Genomic DNA, 23,175 nt, shown 5'->3' on the forward strand with positions numbered 1-23,175 from the left:
AGTATCTCATTCTGCAACACTGTTACACTGATTTTTTTTTCCCTTTCCATTCATGATCCTAGCTTGACTCAGTCATTAAAGTTGGCTAGGACTTTTTAAACATGCATATTGTATCTTTAAAAAGGAGGAAAGGGAGGCAATTGATAATTTATTCTTACTGTTAAACATTTCTGAAAAGGAAGTGGTAGTATTAGGTACTATTCACAGTGATTTTTAACTTTTGGACTAAATATTTTAATCATTTGAAATTCCCCAAATATAATGCATTGCCAGTAATGTTAATTTTTGTTGTCAACAGCTGCTAACATCGTCATCCAGACTGAACCACCGGTTCCTGTTTCAATTAATAGTAATATAACCCGAGTAGTTCTTGAACCTGATAGCCGGAAAAGAGCTATGAGTGGTTTGGAAGGGCCACTCACAAAGAAACCTTGGTTGGGAAAGTAAGAGAATTTGCTTATTAGTAACATCTAATTGATGTTTTTGGCTTTTTGCTTGCATGAGTAAATTTGTAGAATTAAGAGTTGTCATTAATTATTAATTTTCATTCTATGTGTATCAAAGCTAAGGTTCCCAGAGGCATCATTAGTATGTCTTATATGTTAAAAAATCAACAGAATATTGATAACAGATGTTAATAATTTCTAGGCCTAGCCCAGTTTTATAATTATTGAGACATCAGTCTTTCTTTGCACCTGTTCTCTTATGTAATAACGATAATGTGAAAGTTACCTACTAATATCTGAAGGATGTTAAGTGCTTATAGAGGACACTTGAATAAATGTAAATATCTCTTGCCTAGGGCATAATGTAGGAGAATTAACTAAGATCTGTTAATATTCCTTTCAGACAAGGGAATAACAATCAGAATAAACCAGGATTCTTGAGAAAGAATCAGTATACAAACACCAAATTAGAAGTCAAGAAAATCCCTCAGGAATTGAATAACATTACCAAGCTCAATGAACACTTCAGCAAATTTGGAACTATTGTTAATATCCAGGTGGGTGTGGCTATTTTGGTGAGAATCCATATATATAATGTATTTTCTTAGAGATTTCTTTCTTTTTGGCTGTACTGGGTCTTCGTTGCTGTGTGGGGGCTTTCTCTTGTTGCTGCAGGTCTCTTTGTTGCAGTGTGCAGGCTTCTCATTGTGGTGGCTTCTCTTGTTATGAAGCACAGGCTCTAGGTACATGGGCTTCAATAGTTGTGGCACCTGGGCTTAATAGTTACGGTGCATGGGGTTAGTTGCTGTGTGGCATATGGGTCTTACTGGACCAGGAATCGAACTCGTGTTCCCTGCATTGGCAGGCAGATTCTTAACCACTAGACCATAGTGTATCTTTGGAAACAGCTCACTTTTGCTTAAACAAATCAGTGATTAGTTTGATCATCTCTGCTATGTGTTTTAAATCCCACCATGTATTTGTATGCTCAACTTTGCGTTGAAATTGTGCTGAATTTGTCTCCTGAATTCATTTGGTTTCTTTCTGAACCTCTTCCTGAAAGACATTGGGCTGGTTATTGTATCTTTGTTCGTAGTTTTATGTCTGGACATATGACTTTTTTTACCTGCTTTAGGTAATCCCATGGATGGAGGAGCCTGGTAGGCTGCAGTCCATGGGGTCGCTAAGAGTCGGATACGACTGAGTGACTTCACTTTCACTTTTCACTTTCATGCATTGGAGAAGGAAATGGCAACCCACTCCAGTGTTCTTGCCTAGAGAATCCCAGGGCCGGGAGAGCCTGGTGGGCTGCCATCTATGGGGTCGCACAGAGTCGGGCACGACTGAAGTGACTTAGCAGCAGTATTCTAACTAGGTAGTGAGCTTTTGGTAGTTTCTAAGATTGTATTTTTGTCTACTGAACTGGCTTTTGTGAAATATTAATTGATTAAGTATGGTTCTAATTGTGAGAATTTTAGATACTAAAATTTAACATCAGGTAAATCATAGCTTTTATGTTTTGCTATGTGCTTGCTAATTTTTTGAATTTACCAATTTGATGGTTGAGTGTTATCCTGTAATTGAGGGTAATATAGTAGAAGATATGTTTAAATTGATATTTCAGCCAGTTTACTTAGTGTTGCCATCAAATCAAAATATAATTTACCTATTTCTAACTACCTTTTTCTCTTAAATTGTTCCTAGGTCATTATTCTTTATGGCATTTAGAAAAAGTAGGTAGCTTAATGTAGATGAGTATGTTAGTCTGCTTGGGTTGTTATAACAAATACCATAGTCTGGAACCCAAGATACTAGCCTATATGGATCCTGGCTGGCAGATGGCATCTTCTTGCTGTGTGCTTACATGTTGGAAAGAGAGGGAGGGTAAGAGACAGAGAGATCTCTTCCTGTAAGTTCACCCGTCCTGTCTGATTAGGGTCCTATCCCTTTGATATCATTTAACCTTGTTTACCTCCTAAAAGCCCTGTGTCCAGATGCAGTCACATTGGGGGTTAGGGCTTCAATGTATGAATTTAGTGAGGACATAATTCAGTCCATAGCAGTAGGCCATAATTTATATGAATTTCCCCTATTCTCTGGGGAAATTTACATGTTTTTTTTTTTAAATAGAAACAGTTCTATGGTAAGGCCCCTTTTGGATAAGTGTTTTTATTTTTAAAACGTTGCTGAAATTAAGGAAATTTTAAAACTTTTTATTTGAACAGCCAAATTGGTACTCCCAAATGCAATTTATGAGGCCTCATCAAAACTATAATACATATCCATTAAAAATTTTTAGACCAGTTTCATAAGTGAAAAATCGTACTTACTTGAATTTGCTTTGTTTTTATTCCTAGGTAGACTCTAATTTATATACACCATTTGCAATACTTTTGCATTTACCTATCCACTGTCTTTGCTCATTTTTTTAAGTGAAGGCAGTATAATAATGCTTTTCCAAACCTTTGCTTGTCATATATATTAAAATTACTTTCTCATTTTGTCATTTGTTTTGTTTTTGGCTTGTTTGGACTGACAGTGGTTTAAGATTTTATTTGGTCAAATCTGCTGTTTGTCTTTATGGTCCTGCATTTATAGATGTGTTGTAAAAAGGCTTTCCAGACCTTCAGAGTATACAGATGTTCACTTCTTCTCCCTGGGTTTTTGTGGGTTGTTTTGTTTGTTTATTGTAAAACATTTTCTGTCTCTGGAGTTTATTTGGATGTAAGATATCAGGAAGGAATTCTTATATCTTTTCCCAAGTGGTATGTAACATCACTAGGATTATTAAATAATCTAGTATTCCTTTTATATAATATTGAAATACATATGTTACCTTAAGAGATAACTGTTTTTATTTACATATACTTCACAATGGATTTCAGCAGGCTGTTTTCTGCTTTTGAATTCTTTATCAGTAATTTATTTATTTACTTGCCTATAATCATTCATTTCTGTGTTTTGTTGTTGCTGTTGTTTTTTCTAATAGGTTGCTTTTAAGGGAGATCCAGAAGCAGCCCTCATCCAATATCTTACTAATGAAGAGGCCAGAAAAGCCATTTCTAGTACGGAAGCAGTTCTAAACAACCGGTTCATTCGAGTCCTGTGGCACAGGGAAAATAACGAGCAACCAGCACTACAGTCTCCAACACAGCTGCTCCTGCAACAACAACAAACACTTAGTCATCTGTCACAGCAGCACCATCACCTGCCGCAGCACCTTCATCAGCAGCAGGTGCTGGTGGCCCAGTCTCCTCCCTCATCAGTACATGGAGGCATTCAGAAGGTAATCTGGGGTTCACAGGGAATTAAAGGTCCTTTAGGTCGTCTTCTAGATCATTGTTTCTCGATTTGATGTCTTTGGTCTTCTACATCAGAGCCAGTCAGTTTGGTTTGTAGGCCAGCAGCATTGATCTCCTAGGAGCTCATTAGACATGTAATTTTGGGCTTCACCTCAACTTATTGAATGGGTAGGGCTCAGTAATCTGTTTTAATAGGCTGTCCATATGATTTTTAGGTATCTTGAAGTTTGAGAAGCACTGTGCTAGAATCACTTACCTGGGTGCACATTTTTGGGTATTACCTTCTCAGATCTACAGGGTCAGTCTCTAGATACAAGGCCCATAAATCTTCATGTTTAAGAAATACCTTCTTCTCAGCACTCAGTTACGATAACCATCCACCACTGAACAACTCTGAATCTAGAACAACTTCTTTGTTTTGTGTTAGAATCAATCACTCTTATACCCACCCTCTTGTCCTGTTGTTTCTCATATAGAAATATTCTGTTTCTTTTAAAACTGAAATGGGAGCCCAGGAGACTGGGATTTTGTCTGTTTTATTTGTTCTATCCCTGGTGCCTAAAACAAGGCCTGGCACATAGTGCTCTAAACACATTTGAATGAATAGATGAACGAAGGAAAGAGCAAATCACCCTGCAATGGAACTATTCAGATATTGATGATATTGGTAATCTCCTAGGCATTCTTTTGTTTGAATTAAATATACTCAGAATAAGAAGCGTGTTCCTTAACAGGACCTAGTATTAACTCCATTCACCATCCTGTTTATTTGCAGTTAAGTTTGCATTTCTTTTGTCTGTATCCCATTTCCTGTTAGGTCCTGAAGGTAAAGGCTTTCCCTAGGTGTTGGCTAAATGGTGTATAAAAGTAATACAGTCACCTCTGTGATCCATTAGACCCCGTGCTATTAATGCAGCCTTAGATTGTGTTATGTTTTTAGGGTGCTCCTATCACAGTTACTCCTATTAAACTGTCAAAACCCATAAGTCTTTCAGCATTACATAATTGAAGGGAACATTGAAAAATTACTAATTTTATTTGTGAGTGTACATACACATATATTTGAATTACATTGTGATATATTTCAGACATCCAAAAGAGTATGGATAATAACAGTCATTTGTATGTCTACCTCTTCACTTAAAAAAAATACTTTATAAATAATAGAAGCACTCTACCTTCACATTCCTGTGTCTTCCTCCCCAGGGTAATCACTGTCCTAAATTTGTATCATTCCTAGACATCTAAAAAACTTCTGAAAAAAAAAAAAACTTCTGCCACAAATGTATTTATTTTGTATATGCAGATGATGAGCAAACCGCAGACATCAGGGGCATATGTTCTTAATAAAGTTCCTGTGAAGCATCGTCTTGGACATGCCAGTGGTAACCAGAGTGATGCAGCACACTTGTTGAATCAGTCAGGTGCTGCTGGAGATGATTGCCAGGTATACATTTCTGTGAACCTTTCAATATATTTAGAATTGGAGTTGTTCAGTGGCACAAAGAAATTAACAAATTGATTATCACCCAGATTTGTAATGTTTTAGTTCCTCAATCAAGATAGTGGTGACAGCTAATCTTAAATTTGGCTGGTCAACTTCCCGTAAATTTCAGTGATTCAGCCAGAAATTTGCTAGTTAAATTTTCTTTTTCTATTCAAAGCTAAGTGGGAATTTGAGAATTTTAGCCATTTATTAATAGATCTCTTTATTAATCCATTTCTTTAATCATTTGTCATGTTTAATTAACATCATGAAGGGGATTCAGTCATAATTGAAAAATCAAATTTTGAAATATGTTTTTAACTAGTTTCCTTTGCTTTTGAAAATATATCTGTATGACTACTCTCTAGAATGGTGATTGTTTTTTTCCCAAGAGAGCTAGGAAAACTAAAAAAGAACAAGTGGGGATAGCTCTCCTTGATATTAAAAACACTGTGAAGTCTGTACAATTCAAACAATTTGATACTGGCACATGAGAGAGCACTAAAACAAAATCTGAGACTGAGATTTATAGACTTAAGAATAGGGATATATTATATGCTAACACATTATCTGAGATCAGTGAGGAATGTATGGGCTTTTGGTAAATGGTATTAGCATGACTGGATAGCCTGATGGAAAAAAAAAATTAGATCCATTTTTAAAATTACCTAATAAACCATGGTAATTTCTACCAGGATCTGAAATTTATATGCTGACAGAGATGCTAAATGGTACAACCCCCTTGAAATTTGGCATTGTCTATGTATTATGCTGTAAAATTATGTATGCATTTACTCTAAACCAATAATCCCTCTAAGGATCTATGCCAAAGAGGTACTTGTCAAACTATGAAAAGACGTATGAGCAAGACTAGGAAACATAGACTGTTCAATAGTGAAAGACTGGAAACAGTCCAAATATCAATCAGTAGGCAGTAGGTTACTAAAAATGTAGTACATCCACCCAAAAGCATATGTGTAACTTTGCAGAGAAATGAGGAGTATCTTTATATATACCATGAGTTGATTATCAGGATACATTAAATAAAGGAAATAAAATGGAACAAAAAATGTGGTCAGCCATTGTTAGAAAGTAGGGGCAGTGAACACATGTAAGTATTTGTTTATAATAGAAAAAAGAACAAAAGTAATCCATGTAACTTAAATCTTGGTGGTTACGGCAAGGATAGAGGAAACTAGACAACTTTAAAAACCTCCAGAACATCTCAATTCTGTCCACTAAAAAGATCTAGAAACAATAACTCAGCCTGATGGTAATGACCCTGACACTCCTGTCCCCAGCATTGAAAGGAACCAGAGATCCTTGAAGAAATGTCTGTTCCCAAATATGGGGCTGACAGTGTTCCAGATGAGCCCTAGAGTATTTTGTCAAACCAGAAAGCAAAGAATTTCTCAAAGATTACTAGCATCCTTTCAAAAAGTGAAAAAGTATGATTAAGACTCTAGAACTCTTTACCAATTTAAAGGAAATTCAGAGGTCAGAGAAACATTTTAAAGGATACCACAGAATCCCTTGGTGAATACAGCAGGACGAGTGACCTGGTCTCTTCAACAAGTGATGTACAATGATATGGAGGGACTTCCCTGGTGGTCCAGTGGCTAAGACGTCACACTTCCAGGGCAGGGGGCCCAGGTTTGATCCAAGGTCAAGTAACTAGATTCCACGTGCTGCAACTAAGACCCAGCAGAGCCAAATAAATGTTTTTATTAAAGGAAAAATATGGAGAGGGAAACAGAATTAGAGGAGGCTTTAAAGAAATACAACCAATTATACTATATGGACTTTCAGTTCAGTTCAGTTCAGTTGCTCAGTTGTGTCTGACTCTTTGCAACCCCATGAACCACAGCACGCCAGGCCTCCCTGTCCACCAACTCCCAGAGTTCACTCAAACTCATGTCCATCACATCGGTGATGCCATCCAGCCATCTCATCCTCTGTCGTCCCCTTCTCCTCCTGGACTTTCGTAGATCTTAATTCAAATATGGGAAAATGTTTTGAAAATTATAATGTAATCTGGAGTTGTAAATATTTAATGATTTTAAAGAATTGTTACCATTTAAGTGTGATGATCATATTGTGGTTTTATGTAAAAAAGAAAGGAGTCCTTATCTTTTAGAGATAAAACTGAAATACTCACAAGGACTTCCCTGGCAATTCAGTGGTTAAGACTCCACGTGTCAAATGCAGGGGGCATGAATTTGACCCCCTCATTCAGGGAACTAAGATCCCATGTACCTCATGATGAAGCCATTAAAAAAAAAACAAAAAAACATAAAATAATATGTGGTGTTTGTTATGAGTATATAGTTGGGGATTTAAATATAACAATGTTATTTTACATAAAATAATGTAAATTGATCATTGCTGCTTAGTTATGGATGCATCATTTTATATATATATATGAATTTGTACTTCTGTTTATTAAAGAAAAATCATTGATACTAAAAGATGGAAAAACAAAAACAATTACAGTTTTTGGAGTCACACAGTGCTGACTGACTCTTAATAGCTGTGTTAATTGACAAGCATTGGTTTCCCTTTCAATAAACTCAGTTGCTGTGGGGTTAAAAAATTTCTTGTTGGTAAAACACAAAAGAATGTAATAAGTGCTCAGTAAATTATAGCTATTGGTATTTTTATTTTGATAAATAATAATGACATGAACATCATCTGTGCAGATTACTACAGTATTTCAGTTTTCTGTGTATTTAAAGTAATTTTTAGAGCAATTAAATGTTATTTGATTGAGAGACGTTTTGTATTTGTATATACAACATGATTGAATTTTCTACAAATTTCTTAGTATTATATTAAGTGTTTATAATTTCTTAGTATTATACACATTTATCTGTGTCCCTTATATGATATATTCAAAGTTAATGTAAAAATAGGACTGGAGTATGTTAGGGAAAACTTGACCAGAGAGATTATAGTATAGTATGTTGCTCTGCTATGCCTTAAAGAGGGGAAGATTGTCTGGAGTCATCTGTTCATCAAGGAATCTAAATAGCAAGATGAGCAGAGTAAAGACAGACACCATTTTGCTTGCAACATTAGATCTGTGAGCTGGCTACTTATCTTATGGTTGGTTGTAACATTTGCAAAGAACCTTACTTCTTAGGAGGGTTTGCGATTATTAGAAACATGGGTTTTTATTTGACACTTGTGGAAGATAGCTTAATGACATTAGCCACCCCACCCCCACCAAAGACCTGCACAAACACATCTTTAGTTGAGCAAGTTGAGTTTATTATTCAGTGAGGAAGTATACACAGTGAAACCATGGAACCTGTCATTTAGAGAGTGTTAACATGGGCTGCCATCTACGGGGTTGCACAGAGTTGGACACGACTGAAGCAACTTAGCAGCAGCAGCAGCAGCATGGGCTTCTTTTAGCATTGGCTGTATTAGGTAATTTGGGGGAAGGCTAAAAGAAAGAGTAGTAATGCTATGATCAGGTTTCCTAAGAAGTTTACCTAGAAGGAGGGAAGACCAGAATTAGGCCAAAACTGTATTTGGTAAAGAAGCTGTAGTCATTCATATTAGCCAGGGTAGAGTTTAGCCATTTTATAGTTTGGGTAGTATTTACAGGTGTTTTTGTGTTCAGTCATGGAATGATTTTATTTTTGCCTTGATCCACCATGATCCACAAGAGTGGCCTTGTCTGAAGTCAGTATACTATGAAATTGTTCATGTTTAACAAGGGAACACTGAGTCCCAACTATGAGTGGCAGTCTGGCTCCTAGATGTCAGAAGTAGTTGTTGTTATTCTCCCAATTAAAAAAATATAAAGAAAAGAAATTTTTCTTTATATTCAGGAATGCAACATTATTGCTAAAAAGGTTTTGTATTTGAATGATAATTGAGTTTATGTATAAAGAACTTGTTTTATAAATGGAGTTTTTAAATGTAAAAATAGCCAAAATTTTCTCCTTAAAAAAATTTTATGCAGTCTTTTTAAAAAATTATTTTAAGGCATTACTAAGATTTAATCATATTTCTGTTTCCTAGATATTTTCAACTCCAGGCCATCCAAAAATGATTTATAGCTCCTCAAACTTAAAGACACCTTCAAAACTTTGTTCAGGATCAAAATCTCATGATGTCCAAGAAGTTCTTAAAAAGAAGCAGGTAACAATCCTGATTTTTCTTCTCTTCAAAAGGAAAGGATCTATTGAATTCTTAAGTGATTGTATTAATAACTTGAACAATTCAATGTTGTTATGGAACTACTTATGTTTATTTAACTGCTGCTTGATGCATTGTATACTTGAAAAATGTTTTGCAGTTAGTTGCCTTAGTAGCTACATCAAGCACAAGGAAAGAATTTTTTTTTCTATATAAAAATTAAAGACACTGAGTGAGTTGACCTTTTTTTTTCTTTTTTTCCTGCAAGGGAGAGAGAAGGGCGAGAAACAGATATTTTTATTTCATTATTTTCTCTTAATTTCTTTCTGGCTTTGTACACTAGATAATGTTTCACATGAAGTATAACAATTATCATCTTAGATTTAAACTCACATAGTTTTTCAAATAAAATAGATGTTTATATATTAGTATAATTAGAGATTCAATTAACAGAGGGGTCAGAGATGACATTTTCCAGATAGATTTTGCTATCATTTCTAACCTAGAGCTGCATCTCACATTTTTAGACTTTAAACTTCAAAAATAAATATTTGACTTATTACATGGGGAGGTAAAAACAGCTCTTGTTTTTCTTTACATATGCATTCAGGTCTTTTAAGTGAATAAACCTCATAGATACAGCTAATTTATGTTCAGTATTTGAAATATTAAAGTATAATTATAAATGTAAACTCTTTTATATTGGAAGTGTTGGGAAAATAGGTTTAAAGGTTTCATATCTGGTCAGCTATTTTTTGATTAGGAGGAAGAGCTGCCTTGTGTAAGGGATGACTCAGGGGAGATGAGTTGAGATTATAGTAGCCTTATGTATTATTGGCAAACTTGTAAGGAAAAAATTAGTAATGAGAAACTTACCTGTTCATACAGGAAGCAATGAAGCTACAACAAGATATGAGGAAAAAGAGGCAAGAAATGTTAGAAAAACAAATAGAATGCCAAAAGGTAAGACAAACATTCATTATTTGCTTGCTGGAATTGATGTACAGAATGGATTTTCCAAAGATATTTCCCCCAAAATTTTCAAGGTTATTTGTATTAGAGTTTACTAAGCATAGTTTCACTTTTTTTTGTTGTTTATTTTATAGATGTTAATATCCAAGCTAGAAAAAAACAAAAACATGAAACCAGAAGAGAGAGCAAATATAATGAAGACTTTGAAAGAGCTTGGAGAAAAGATCTCACAATTGAAAGATGAGTTAAAAACATCTTCTGCAGTCTCCACACCATCTAAAGTAAAGACAAAAACAGAGGTAATTGCATCTTTCTTTCGGTATAGGCTTATTGAACATTTGTGGTGTGCTTGGCACTTTTGAAAGTACAGTGGAACCTTAAGTAACTAGTGTGAGACACTAGCAACAATTTTTTTTAAATATTTCTGTAAATGCTATGTACTCCCTTTGAAAGAACAGATACTACCCAGTTTCAACAAAGATATATTTTTAACTGAAATTTTTTTGTTCTTCATGCTGAGGTTGTAACTGCTAGAGTGATGACAAGGAAAGAGACATTTCCTCTTTTCATCAATTCTTTCCATAATTCTTCAATTACGTTGTAATACACCATCTCTTTTAATAGTCAGAAGATAGCATTGACTTTAGTGTGGGTAAAAGTATGACTTTTTATTGAAAACAATAGTCAAAAGTTCTAGATCTATTTAAGTCTAATTTTGTTAATTTCTATTTGTTTCCTTACTGTAGCAGAATGTTTGCTTTTACACTGAGGTTCTATCATTATTCTACAGGTCTGTAGTAGGATTTTAGATAAATCTGCAGCCCTTTGAGAATTAGAGGGCTTCCCTGGTGGCTCAGATGGTAAAGTGTCTACCTGCAGTGCGGGAGATCTGGGTTCAGTCCCTGAGTCGGGAAGATCCCCTGGAGAAGGAAATGGCAACCCACTCACTCTAATACTCTTGCCTGGAAAATTCCATGGACTAAGGAGCCTGGTAGGCTACAGTCCATAGGGTTGCAAAAAGTCAGACACAACTGAGTGACTTCACTTCACTTGAGAACTGGGAATAAATTTGTCAGATATATAGAATGTAAATTTTTATATACAGTATTATATTGCATTTGAAATTGTGGTTTTCTGTTAGTAAAAGAATGTAAAGTGTTTCTTTAAGGTTATATTTTACACATTGTCAATCAACTATATAATCCAATAAAATTTTGTTTAAAATATTAACTTATGATCAAAAAAAGACTGCTTTTGCTTTTAAAATATGTAATAAAAATGTTATTTTTAATTGAAGCTTCCCCAATTATGGAAAGAACATTTAATTTTAGAAATTGAAGAGAATATGGTGGAAGAAAATCTCTCAAAGTCACACCAGCTAAAGACTGATAATTTGTTCCTTTAAAAAAGAAAAAGAGTGGCAATAGTTACAGGGTTCAGATCTGAAAGCAATGATTATAACTGTTTATTTGTATTATTAGTGAATTTTTACTATATAATTTATTTTGCACCATTGTGTTTCAGTTATGATGCTTTTTTATGTGATAATCATTCTCAGCTCCCTCATCTCGGGTGACTGTTTCCAGTGTCTGATTTTTAGGCCATCTTAAGCATATTGTACTACTACTTGCTTATTAAGCAGTAATACTTTTTATTGTTATTACTGATAACATTATACTCTACATGTTTTCAGTATTATTTCTGTCAAGTTAACTTTCCTTAAAACACCCAGAAGAGATTTCATGCTTTCACATTTACCCAGAAGAGATCTGTGTCATTCTAAAAGTGTAATATTCTGAACAAGATTTTATAAGTTGTCTAAAAAATACATTTTTACTCTTAATTTTTCCACAGGCCCAAAAAGAACTATTAGATACTGAACTGGACCTTCACAAGAGACTGTCCTCAGGAGAAGATACAACAGAGTTACGGAAAAAACTCAATCAGTTACAGGTTGAGGTGAGATTAAGAGGAGTTACCTATTACAGTTAACATCTCAAAAAATAATTTCCCTCTCTTCCAAGGTTTAGTCCAACATTATATATTATATTCTATCTTTTGTTATTCAGGCTGCACGATTAGGTATTTTACCTGTGGGTCGAGGAAAGACGATGTCCTCTCAAGGTCGAGGGAGAGGCCGAGGCCGTGGAGGGAGAGGAAGGGGTTCACTAAATCACATGGTGGTGGACCACCGCCCCAAAGCACTCACAGTTGGGGGCTTCATGGAGGAGGAGAAAGATGACTTACTTCAGCATTTTTCAGTAAGTTTTTAAAGTAGTAAGTGCTAACTATAAAATCATTGTATTCAGCATTTCCTTGCTGCCTTCTGTATAAATGTCAAATGTTTTATAGATTAGAAAATTAAATTGTAAAATCATGGATATTAGCACATTCCTGTTAATATATTTGAAGGTCAAGAAGTAGCTCATGCTATATTCCATAATATTTCACATAAATGCATTTGTAGTGACAAAAGTTGTTCCAAAGGTATATTTGATTTTTGCATTAGGGTTTATTACATCTTTTACTAGGTGTTTACATGGCTTTCCAGGTACCAATAAATGAAAATAGTCTGGGATGGAGATGAAATCCAAAGGAAAAATTTGTTAGAAGTGTCATGCTTGGTTATATTCTATATACAGTGATGACCACTTACTTTTAGACAAACATTTAAATAAATATTTGCCACAGGTAAATGTTTCTATTATTTTGTATATATTCTCTTTCTAACCATTCATTAATTCATTCAGTAAATATTTTCTGAGTGTTATTTGTGCTAGAGCATTTTCATGCATGATCTCATGTAATCTTAAATAACTGTATAAAGTACATGTAAAATCCCACATATAAAGATGGGAAAAGTGAAGCTTAAGAAAGTCAACCGAGATCATACAGGACCAAGGTGATAATACACAGTTTACTGTTGACATCCACAGTCCCTATTCCTCAAACAACTTTTTTGAGAGAAGCATTTTCAGCCCTAACGGTGGTGAAGGAAATCTTACACAGCAAGACATCACACTATAGTTTCATTAGTTTGATGCCCATTAACCTTGTTTTGCCCTGGTCATTGGAGAACGCTAGCTTGTTATAAAATGTCCAGATTTGAGAGCCATCTTGGGTGTAGCCTGTTTACTCTCGAGCCAGTTCTTTTCACTAGTCTGACAGTTATTTTTTTGTAAAGTGGAAGATTGTCTTTAAGAGACTTCTTTTAGGAGTAAAGAAGGTAACAGGTGGAGGAGCACTGTATGTGCACAGGGTGTTCTTCTGGAGCCCGAGTGAACGTTGATTTTTGTCCTTTAGTGTCGATTATAAACATTTGAATCTCCTTGCCAAATAGTTGGGCGTTTAGATCCATGGCCAGCTCTGCTGAGGTGACATTAGATAATATAAAGCAGGATTTTCATAAATTTGGCTCTGCAGAAAGTTTTTGTTAAAAAAGGTGGTTATCTTGTGAGGTGGGAAGCTGCTTTGCTCTATCCTGAGGGTTAATGGAGATGTATATGTAAATGTTTAAGTTTTAACCCAGAAGTCATGCTCAATTGGCTCTCTGCCCTTCTCATAAGTAGAGTCATTATAGAATAGTTATAATAACTAAGTTTTACATACATACATTTTTTTAAAAGTCTGAAATGTAACACTCTGTGCATTATGGGACATGTCCAGACATTTGGGGAAGGAGCAAAGAAAGCCAAGGCACAGGAGGCAGCTTAAAGAACGAGACACTACTGTTAGTTTTGATGGTGTTTTGTAGTTTGTTTTTTGTCTTGACAGGGTGCTATCAGACAGTCTTGAGTGCTAGAAAACACTCTGATAACAGGTACTTGGGCAGTATAGGGTGCTTTCTTTGGAAAAAAAAAAAAAACAGAAATACATATGCCTGAGACATTATTGAAAGTAGATTTGACAAACTTACAGGGCAGCTCTTCTTTGAGGTATTTCATATCTCACAGAGGCTAAAGATTTGTTTTTAGTATCCTTTTACTGTCCTTAATGATTGTGAAAAGCTCATTGAGCGGCTATATCAATGAAAAGATGGTTGATGGGTTTTATTTATTTTTATTTTTATGTTTTTTTTAGCTAAAAATACCTTTATTTTTTTTTCCTTTTTTTTTTATTTTTAATTTTAAAATCTTTAATTCTTACATGCGTTCCCAAACATGGACCCCCCCTCCCACCGGTTGATGGGTTTTAGTGAAGCTGTTTTGAAGTGTGTCTGTCTATTTGGTTTTTTTCTTAACATTATATTTCTGAGATTTATTCATGTTATTACATGTAACAGTTGTTTGCTATTTTTATTTCTGTATAGTTTTCAGTTGTATAAACATACCACAATTTACTTTTCAATTCTCCTATTGATAGGTATTTGGATTATTTCCGTTTCATTTTTATGAACAGTGTTGCAATGAACATTATTTTAGATGTCTTTTAATATATGTATGCATTTCTGTTGATGTAGATGAAACTGTTGAGTAAACTGCATCAGTTTTTTCAGTTTAGATTCCCATCAGTGTTGTATGAGAGTTCCTGACTTGAACTTAAAGATGTTAAAATACATCTTTATTCTACTTATTAATCTTATTTGTTGCAAGTTAGGTAGTGGGAGTTTTATATTCTTAGTTCCTGGCTGCATGCAAATTAAATTTCTCCTCTTCCTTCAATAATATTAATAGAAATATAATACATTTAATGCCTTAAAATTCCTTCTGGAGGATAGAACTACTGCCTTCTTTGGAAAGCAACCCAGTTAATACAGATTAAAATTTTTATATTGCTTTTTCTTACTAGTAAAAGTAACGTATCTTTATTTAAAAATGGAAATAACAAAGTCTAAGAACTTAATGGTGACTGCAGTTGATTAGACTATTATATAATTGAAATTTGCTAAGAGGTTAGAACTTAAATGTTCTAGCCCCCTCCCTAAAGGCTAAATCTGTGAGATATGGATGTGTTGATCAAAGGAGGAAGGGTATCTTTTCCCAGTGTTTCAAATCATCACGTTGTACACTTTAAATATCTTACAGTTTTGTCAGTTATACTTCAGTAAAACTGGAAAGAATTTAAATAATGTAGGAATAAACAGAATGCTGATCAAGTCTCTATAATTCATCATATGTTAAAGGATAGAGTAAGGGATGTCTATTACACAAATTAGGAGCTTCCCTGGTGGTTTGGTGGTAAAGAATTCACCTGCCTGCCAATGCAGGAGACGCAGGTTCAATCCCTGGGTTGGGAAGATCTGGATCATTCTGAGAATAGAAATGGAAACCCACTCCATGGACAGTGGAGACTGGCTGTCTACAGTCCATGGAGTTGCAAAAGAGTCAAGCATGACTTAGTGACTGAACAATAACAACAACAAATCAACAAATTACACAAGTTGCCCTTTTTTAAAGATTTATTAAGATATAATTGACATATAACACTATTATTTTCAGATGTACAACATAATGATTTGATATACATATATGATTATAAAATTAGTTAACATCTGTTGTCACCTCACATGAGAAAAATTTGTTCCTCATGATAACTTTTAATATCTACTCACTTAGTAACTACCTAATTTTGAAAAGATGGTAAACACAAACATTTTGACTCATGGGACATATTAAAATGAGTAATTCTGATATTCATTTTAATATATCCCACGAGTTTTTTGTTTTCTCTTATTGAAATTTGATGGGGAGGGAAAAAAATGTTTAGATGGTAATAACAAGAAATACATTTGAAACTGAGTAATTTTACCCTGAGGTAGGTAGGATAGTGTTTGACTTCCCAGGTGGCTCAGTGGTAAAGAATCTGCCTACCAGTGCAGGAGACACAGGAGATCTGGGTTTGATCCCTGGTCAGGAGGATCCCCTACTCCAGTATTCTTGCCTGGAAAATTCCATGGACGGAGAAGCCTGGTCGGCTACAGTCCATGAGACTGCAGAGTTGGACACAACTGAGCACATTCGCAGAAGCAAACAAAAACAAAACTGCAGGATAGTGTTTAACATTTGTGGGATGCATAGATGTGCCGTGGAGTGTTTGTCGTCGTATGGCATTTCGGGAAAGGAAATGGAAACAGTTTAATCAGATATAGATTGGGATAGAAGGGATGTCATGAGATGAATAGATGATTTTTAAATATTTACATCTATAAGATTTTACTCTGAATTTGTAATTATCAATATGAAATGTCAGTAATCATATTAAAGTAGTACTTGTTGTCCTCATCATGATTTTTCCAAGTAGAATGACTGTATATAAATTATCTTCCAAACCAAGACAAATCTTAAAATTTATGTGGCATCAGCATTAATCATGGATTATCCTGGGAAAGCCAGACATGTTTTTCTAATTAAAGAGAACATCACTTTTTCTAGCTCTCATTGGAGATTATTTGTAGATCCATTTTAACAGATTTTTTTTTCCTTCACATAATCATTAAACTTTTAATAGCACACAATTTGAAGAAATCATTAGTAAATGTGAGTATAAACTCTTGTGTTCTAAAATCTATTTTAGCCTGCAAACCAAGGGTCAAAATTCAAAGACCGTCGGCTACAAATATCATGGCACAAGACCAAGGTGCCTTCTGTATCCACTGAGACTGAGGAAGAAGAAGTCAAGGAGGAGGTAATTTAACAACTAAAAAGAGTTGAATTAGATTGTTCTCCAGTTATATGCTTTTCTTGACATTAAAGTAAATAATGTAAATTTTAAAATACATAGTGAGTTTTTTCATGCATGTGATTAACACTAGTCTAGAAGTTTATTAAAGAATCAGGACAGGTGCAGAAATGAAAAAGCTCTTTTGGGGATTATTTTCTGTTGTAGGCGAAACTATTCTTTTTATAAAGTTTGCATTTATTTTGGCTTTATTGGGGCTCTGGACATTTTTATTTTGTTAAATAAAGATGTGGATTAAGGGAACAATTAAATTGCATCTGGTTGTTTTAGTTTTCACTTATTCAAATTCCATAAGCAATAGATTTGAGTTTCTTATTTTCTATGTATAGTTCATTAAAGTGAGAGTGTAAAGAAGTTGGACGTAAGAGGAAAGAATAGCAAAACCATGGACTTAAATAATATAAGTATTAATCAGCTTCTTAAAACAATGGAGACTAATATTGCTTTTTTACTCCTATATTTCTAGTTAGTTTCTTAAAGTAGACACTTTAGGGAGCACTGCTTGCAAGTTATTCCTCATTCATTGTAATTTTGATTTTAAAAAATAGCAAGCATTTATGGCTGATCAAGAGTTTTCCTGACCAAGTGGGTAATTAATCAGCTTCTTAAAACAATGGGAACTAATATTGCTTTTTTACCCCTATATTTCTAGTTAGTTTATTAAAGTAGACACTTTAGGGAGCATTGCAAGTTATTCCTCATTCATTGTAATTTTGGTTTTAAAAGATAGCAAGCATTTATGGCTGATCAAGAGTTTTCCTGACCAAATGGGTAATTTTACCTACAGCAGAAAATTTTACAAAAGGAGAAACTTTTCCCTTGTTAAGAACAGAAAAATCTTGGTATTTTGGGAATGTCTGTAGATACTTTGTTATGTTTGTAAGATTTTAGATTTTTATGGTAGATTTGGAATATCAGTGTCATAGGAAAGTTATTATATTCTTCTCTCACAAATAATTGGCTTTTAGAGGAAAAACTCCGGAGAAGGTGATGGCACCCCACTCCAGTACCCTTGCCTGGAAAATCCCATGGGCGGAGGAGCCTGGTGGGCTGCAGTTCATGGGGTCGCACAGAGTCAGACATGACTGAGCGACTTCACTTTCACTTTTCACTTTCATGCATTGGAGAAGGAAATGGCAACCCACTCCAGTATTGTTGCCTGGAGAATCCCAGGGACGGGGGAGCCTGGTGGGCTGCTGTCTGTTGGGTCACACAGTCGGACACAACTGAAGTGACTTAACAGCAGCAACAGCAGAGGAAAAATTCAGAAGTTCAAGTGGTTATTTATTTTTCTCACTTTTAAAATAATAGAATAAAATTAATCAAAAATGTGTCATAGGTAACCACCCCCCACTAAACATTTATATGTTTTTTAATTTTCCTGATGATATTAGAATGGAAGTCTTCTCCTATTAAACTAGCAAAATTAACAAGGGAGACAAATATATATATATATACACACACACATATATATGTATGTGTATGTATATGTATTTTAAACATTTTTAGTTTTTCTTGCCGCTAAAGATACTTGGGCTTCCCTGGTGGCTCAGATGGTAAAGCATCTGCCTGCAGTGCTGAAGACCCAGGTTCAATCCCTGGGTTGGGAAGGAAATGGCAACCCACTCTAGTACTCTCACCTGGAAAATCCCATGGACAGAGGAGCCTGGTAGGCTACTGTCCATGCGGTCGCAAAGAGTCAGACACACTTAATGACTTTACTTACTTACTAAAGATATTCTATGAGTTTATCACTTGTAAATCCAGTCTGGGCACTGTATACTAGTCTGTTCTTTGGCCTAAAAAGTACTCTACTTAGTTTTCTTGTGCCACTGAGCAGATTTTACCCTCTTTTTTTCAGGAAACAGAAACCTCGGATTTGTTTTTGCATGATGACGACGACGAAGACGAAGATGAATATGAGTCTCGTTCATGGCGAAGATGAAATCTGATGCGACTTGTATAATTTTTAGGAATATTGTTTAGAAGAACAACTTTTTAAAATTATTTAAAGAAGTCAATGAGCCAAAAAAAAATTTTTTTTATTTTTCTTTTTGACACAGTAGGTGTAAGGACAGCAAGTTTGCTATTTAAATACATCTCATAACTGTTCATGATATTAAAGCACCAAAGGCCTAGTGACTTTTACACAGTTGTGAAGATCCACAGGAATGACATGGATAATCTCTAGAGCCTTATTTTCCACACCACCTGTTTTTGTTTCTATTGGTGTTGGATTATGATGTAAATGACAGGGTGTTCAGAAATTTTATTTTGGATTATAATCTGCTGATAAAATTTCATTAAATGTCAAATCGCCTGGAATCTCTTAACTCTCAGCTGTTATGGGTGGGTCGTCAGACAGTAGGAGATACTTGTAATTAAAATACCCTTTGGCTTTCAAGAGTTGTCTTGGAAGAAATGTAAATTTAATTTTTTTATTGAGGCGGAGCCCAACTTACATTCAATCTAAATTTTGGGGGGATTTAATATGCAGCAGTGAGTACTGTTTTAGTGTTAATCATAACTGTTCTTCAGTGCCAGGCAAGCTCTGTGGTATTTCCATTCTGTCATCACATTAACTCTTCTGAACTTCTGCTACTGAGTTTTAGTTTGCTTTGAAATTATCAAGCATTGGTTCAGTTATGGGTTTTTGTTTGTTTTTTTTTTTTCATATTTTCAGACTATAAAAAAGGCTTTTATCTGTTGCCCCTTTCTCATCCCCATTTTCTTTCTTCTGTCTTTTTATTAATAGCCTGACTTACCCATTACTGAGATAAGTGATTCTTTGGGGCCACCAAAAGTCAGTCTCCAATAAAAAGTTTAAACCAGCACCTTGATAAATAAGTGATATTTTAATGAGAATGATGGAAGGATTTGTGGGGAGAGTCACCAGCTTTTTTTTTTTAAGCTTCATTTCAGTTAATAGTTATGCAAAAGGGTTTAAAAGTGTCTGAAATGCTTTTCCTAAATTTAAACCATGATGGTGAGGTGACTGGGGGTAGGTTGGGGGGGGGAGATGGGGTAGGGGGATGGGTATGCTAGTAATAAATGGGAGTCATAACTTGACTTTGATCAGATGACCTTATATTTTCATAATTTTGTAGCTTGTTGCTATCCATGAACATATGCATCTTCAGTAGACAGTTTCCTTCACTGTGTGCATTTTTACTGTACACTGTATAGAGTAGAGTATCTGTTAAGTAAAATATATCTGTAAATTTATGTCCTTGTGTTCTGAATGTTAGATGGAAAAGCAGAGGAGCAACACTACACTGTATTGACCCCTGGGGAAATAAAATGATTAATGTAAATAGGATATCACTTTTTCAAGGATATATACATCTATGTTTTTATAATATGTGTGGTGTGAAAATTTGAAACCTTCTGTTGGCTTCAGAAGGTTCTTGGTGATCACCATGTCAAGGATTTTGTTTCCTGAGGTAAAGAGACTGTTTCTCACAGTAGAAACTATTCACTAAGAAATTTAAAACCATCAGGACTCTAGATTTTTTTGGCTATAAGAAGTTAAATCCCACATTCTGATTATCTTTCCTCTTCTGTATATTTTCCTGGAATGATGTGTCAAACCAGGATCATTTTTAAGTTTTTATGAAATTTTCCCTCCATAATGATAAGGACTTCCTCTTTCTAGGTTATTATGACATTTCTGATAACACAAAGCTTTATAAGAGAAGGAAAACATCGCAGTGGGGTACTAGAATAAGCAATCTTGCTCCTTCTTCCTCCATCATCTCGAATGAAATTTTCTTGATGTCTGTGGCTCAGTCAGTATATATTTTGAAAGATTCATTGTGGTGAATATTTTGAGTCCTGACAGTTTAAACGTGATAGAGGGAACAAAGGATTTATATATTTTTTGTACAAAGTTTTTTCTTAAACTGTATAATTTTGTAAATAATTTGTTTGGTTTTTTTTTTGTGTACTAAAACTACCAGCGTATAGATTTCAATAAGAATTGTTGTATTTTTGTATTTGGAAACTGAAAATTACAGTAAATTAATGGAGCTGTAAGAAAATTTTCAGTAGACAGTTCAGCAGAATGAGATTCCTTTTCATATGATTTTTTTTTAACCTAAAATTGACATCTTATTACACTCTCAGTACAGAGAGAGTTAAGGATTTGTTTGATTTCTTAGTTCTTGGGGGAGATGGGGTGAAAGAGAAGGATGTTAAAGTGAAGAATAGACACTTTTTCCAGTAAGTTTTTAGGCCCTTTAAAACTTAGTTTTTGATACACCTTAAATAGGACTAAAACTCTTTCAAAATGTCATTTCTAATGTTTGACTCTCAAAAATAATTCAAAATATGCATTGAATATTGGAAAATTTAAGTTAAGATTGGCATAAACTAGTTGAATGTATGTATTTTTTCCTTTAGGGCTGAGATCCCAAACCGTTAGAATTTCTCTTAAAAGCAAGTAAACATGACTTGTTTTCTTGGCATCTTCACTTACAGAAATAGCACATACCATCTGAGGCAAATTCTGTTCTTTTGAATGTGTATGACATCTTTCTAAGTAGCTATTGAGCAATAACAACCACCAGCCTGGCTTGGTCAGCTTGGTTTTACTAGTGGCTTACTGCCCAGGCTTAAAAAGGTAACCCCGGGGAATGTAGAATTTCCCTCAATTGCTTCATGTTGTAACATTGAGAAAACATTGTCTCTAGCTAAGGTGATAAATTGGAAAATGTCTTGTTAGGGTGGAAGAAGAAAGGTCCATGGTATAGATCATTATTTTAAAAAAAGAAAAAAATCATGTGAAAAGGAATAGTGGTTCCTCTTGATGTATAGTATGCCTGTATTATAGTTTTTACAAAATTGTGAACTTGTGTAATAGTATAATAGGAGATATTGTTGAATTTCTAACTGTTTATACATTTAAATTCATATATGTAATGTTTGTTTTATCAATTACAATCTGAATTTCTAAGAAGCATGTTGACTTTTGCAATAAAGATGCAATATGGAATGGTTCACAATTGGGAAAAAAAGAAAGAAAAAAAGATAAAAGTTCCAAATTTAAAAGAATTTGCAAAATTTATGAACCATTCCAAAAATTATAACAATCACCAAAAGAGCTGTAATTCTGGCTTGTTCTGGAAAGAAAGAAAATGTGTGTGTATGCTTGCTTGAGTGAGAATGAATGAGTGATGGATATGTTTGTGTGTTTTATGTTGAGTTCATGTACATGAGAGAACGTCACTCAATCTGAATTTGGGTACCAAAATCACTGACTTAAATATTCAGTAGAATAACTCCTTTGATAGATAGAGTGCTCTTGGAAGCAAAAGGGAAGGGCATTAACGTGTTACAAGTAAACTTGATAGCATAGTTTGTTCATGAATGGGTCTTGGTATCCCAGATAAAAGCACAAACTATTTTACAAAAGCAGTTATTTTAGTATTATCTTGAGGATATTCAAGATGCCAACAAACAGTAGGAAGGATATTTCCCATAAGCACAATAGAGAGAAAAGAAAGAACACCTTGAATTTAAACTGTAGTAACTGTGATGGCTGTTTAGTGAGGAATAACAAGAGAAGGAGTGATCTTAATCAAGAGGACTGGGTGGTGATGGGAAAAGGAAGTATATCGTTTGGGCTCCCATTTTCTTGTTTTGAAATCTCTTTGTATATAGTTCCCTCCAAATGTTTATTCATTGTCCAAGAAGAGTCGTTCCTCAAATCTCAGTTTATACAGGAAAATACTAAAGAATGGGAGTAAATTTCATTTTCCTTCTTTTCAAATAAAGTTTTAGCCATATTTTATGAATTAAGTAGCAAATAAGCTGTGTTACCATTTGTTTTGAATAGATTGTAATTTATACAGTATATATTTATAGTAAACATTAGTCTGAGGCTTTTGGGGGAGGGCAAGCATAATTCTGAACATAGTTACATTTGTTTAATAGTAACAAGTCAAACATTTTACTAAAATGGAGCTCTCATTAAACAAATTACTGGCTTTATGTGAAGTTTTTACTAATTTTGGTAGAAATTATTTTAAAGCCAAGGATACATTTTGAATTGCAAAATGTAGTATCTAGACTGGGTCTAGTTATGTTCCAATAAAGATGAGTATGTAAGTTAGCCTATGGGATCATTTTAAGATGTGCCAGG

At 34.4% G+C, this 23,175-nt stretch overlaps 1 protein-coding gene across 4 annotated transcripts in view; it reads left to right on the plus strand.

Annotated features, from left to right (window-relative positions):
- Window positions 1-22,132, plus strand: part of RBM27 (RNA binding motif protein 27) — a 59,410-nt gene extending 37,278 nt beyond the window's left edge. For all 4 annotated transcript variants that reach the window (XM_069592330.1, XM_069592332.1, XM_069592331.1 and 1 more), the window contains 11 exons: window positions 299-443; window positions 850-1,003; window positions 3,436-3,732; window positions 5,055-5,195; window positions 9,267-9,386; window positions 10,272-10,346; window positions 10,490-10,654; window positions 12,210-12,314; window positions 12,425-12,616; window positions 16,869-16,979; window positions 18,895-22,132. In XM_069592330.1, coding sequence (XP_069448431.1) covers window positions 299-443; window positions 850-1,003; window positions 3,436-3,732; window positions 5,055-5,195; window positions 9,267-9,386; window positions 10,272-10,346; window positions 10,490-10,654; window positions 12,210-12,314; window positions 12,425-12,616; window positions 16,869-16,979; window positions 18,895-18,978 — 1,589 coding nt within the window. In that variant the 3' untranslated portion in view covers window positions 18,979-22,132. The remainder of the gene's footprint in view (window positions 1-298; window positions 444-849; window positions 1,004-3,435; window positions 3,733-5,054; window positions 5,196-9,266; window positions 9,387-10,271; window positions 10,347-10,489; window positions 10,655-12,209; window positions 12,315-12,424; window positions 12,617-16,868; window positions 16,980-18,894) is intronic.
- The last annotated feature ends 1,043 nt before the right edge of the window (window positions 22,133-23,175 follow it).

The sequence above is a fragment of the Ovis canadensis genome, chromosome 5 (assembly GCF_042477335.2).
Source record: "Ovis canadensis isolate MfBH-ARS-UI-01 breed Bighorn chromosome 5, ARS-UI_OviCan_v2, whole genome shotgun sequence".
NCBI lineage: Eukaryota > Metazoa > Chordata > Mammalia > Artiodactyla > Bovidae > Ovis > Ovis canadensis.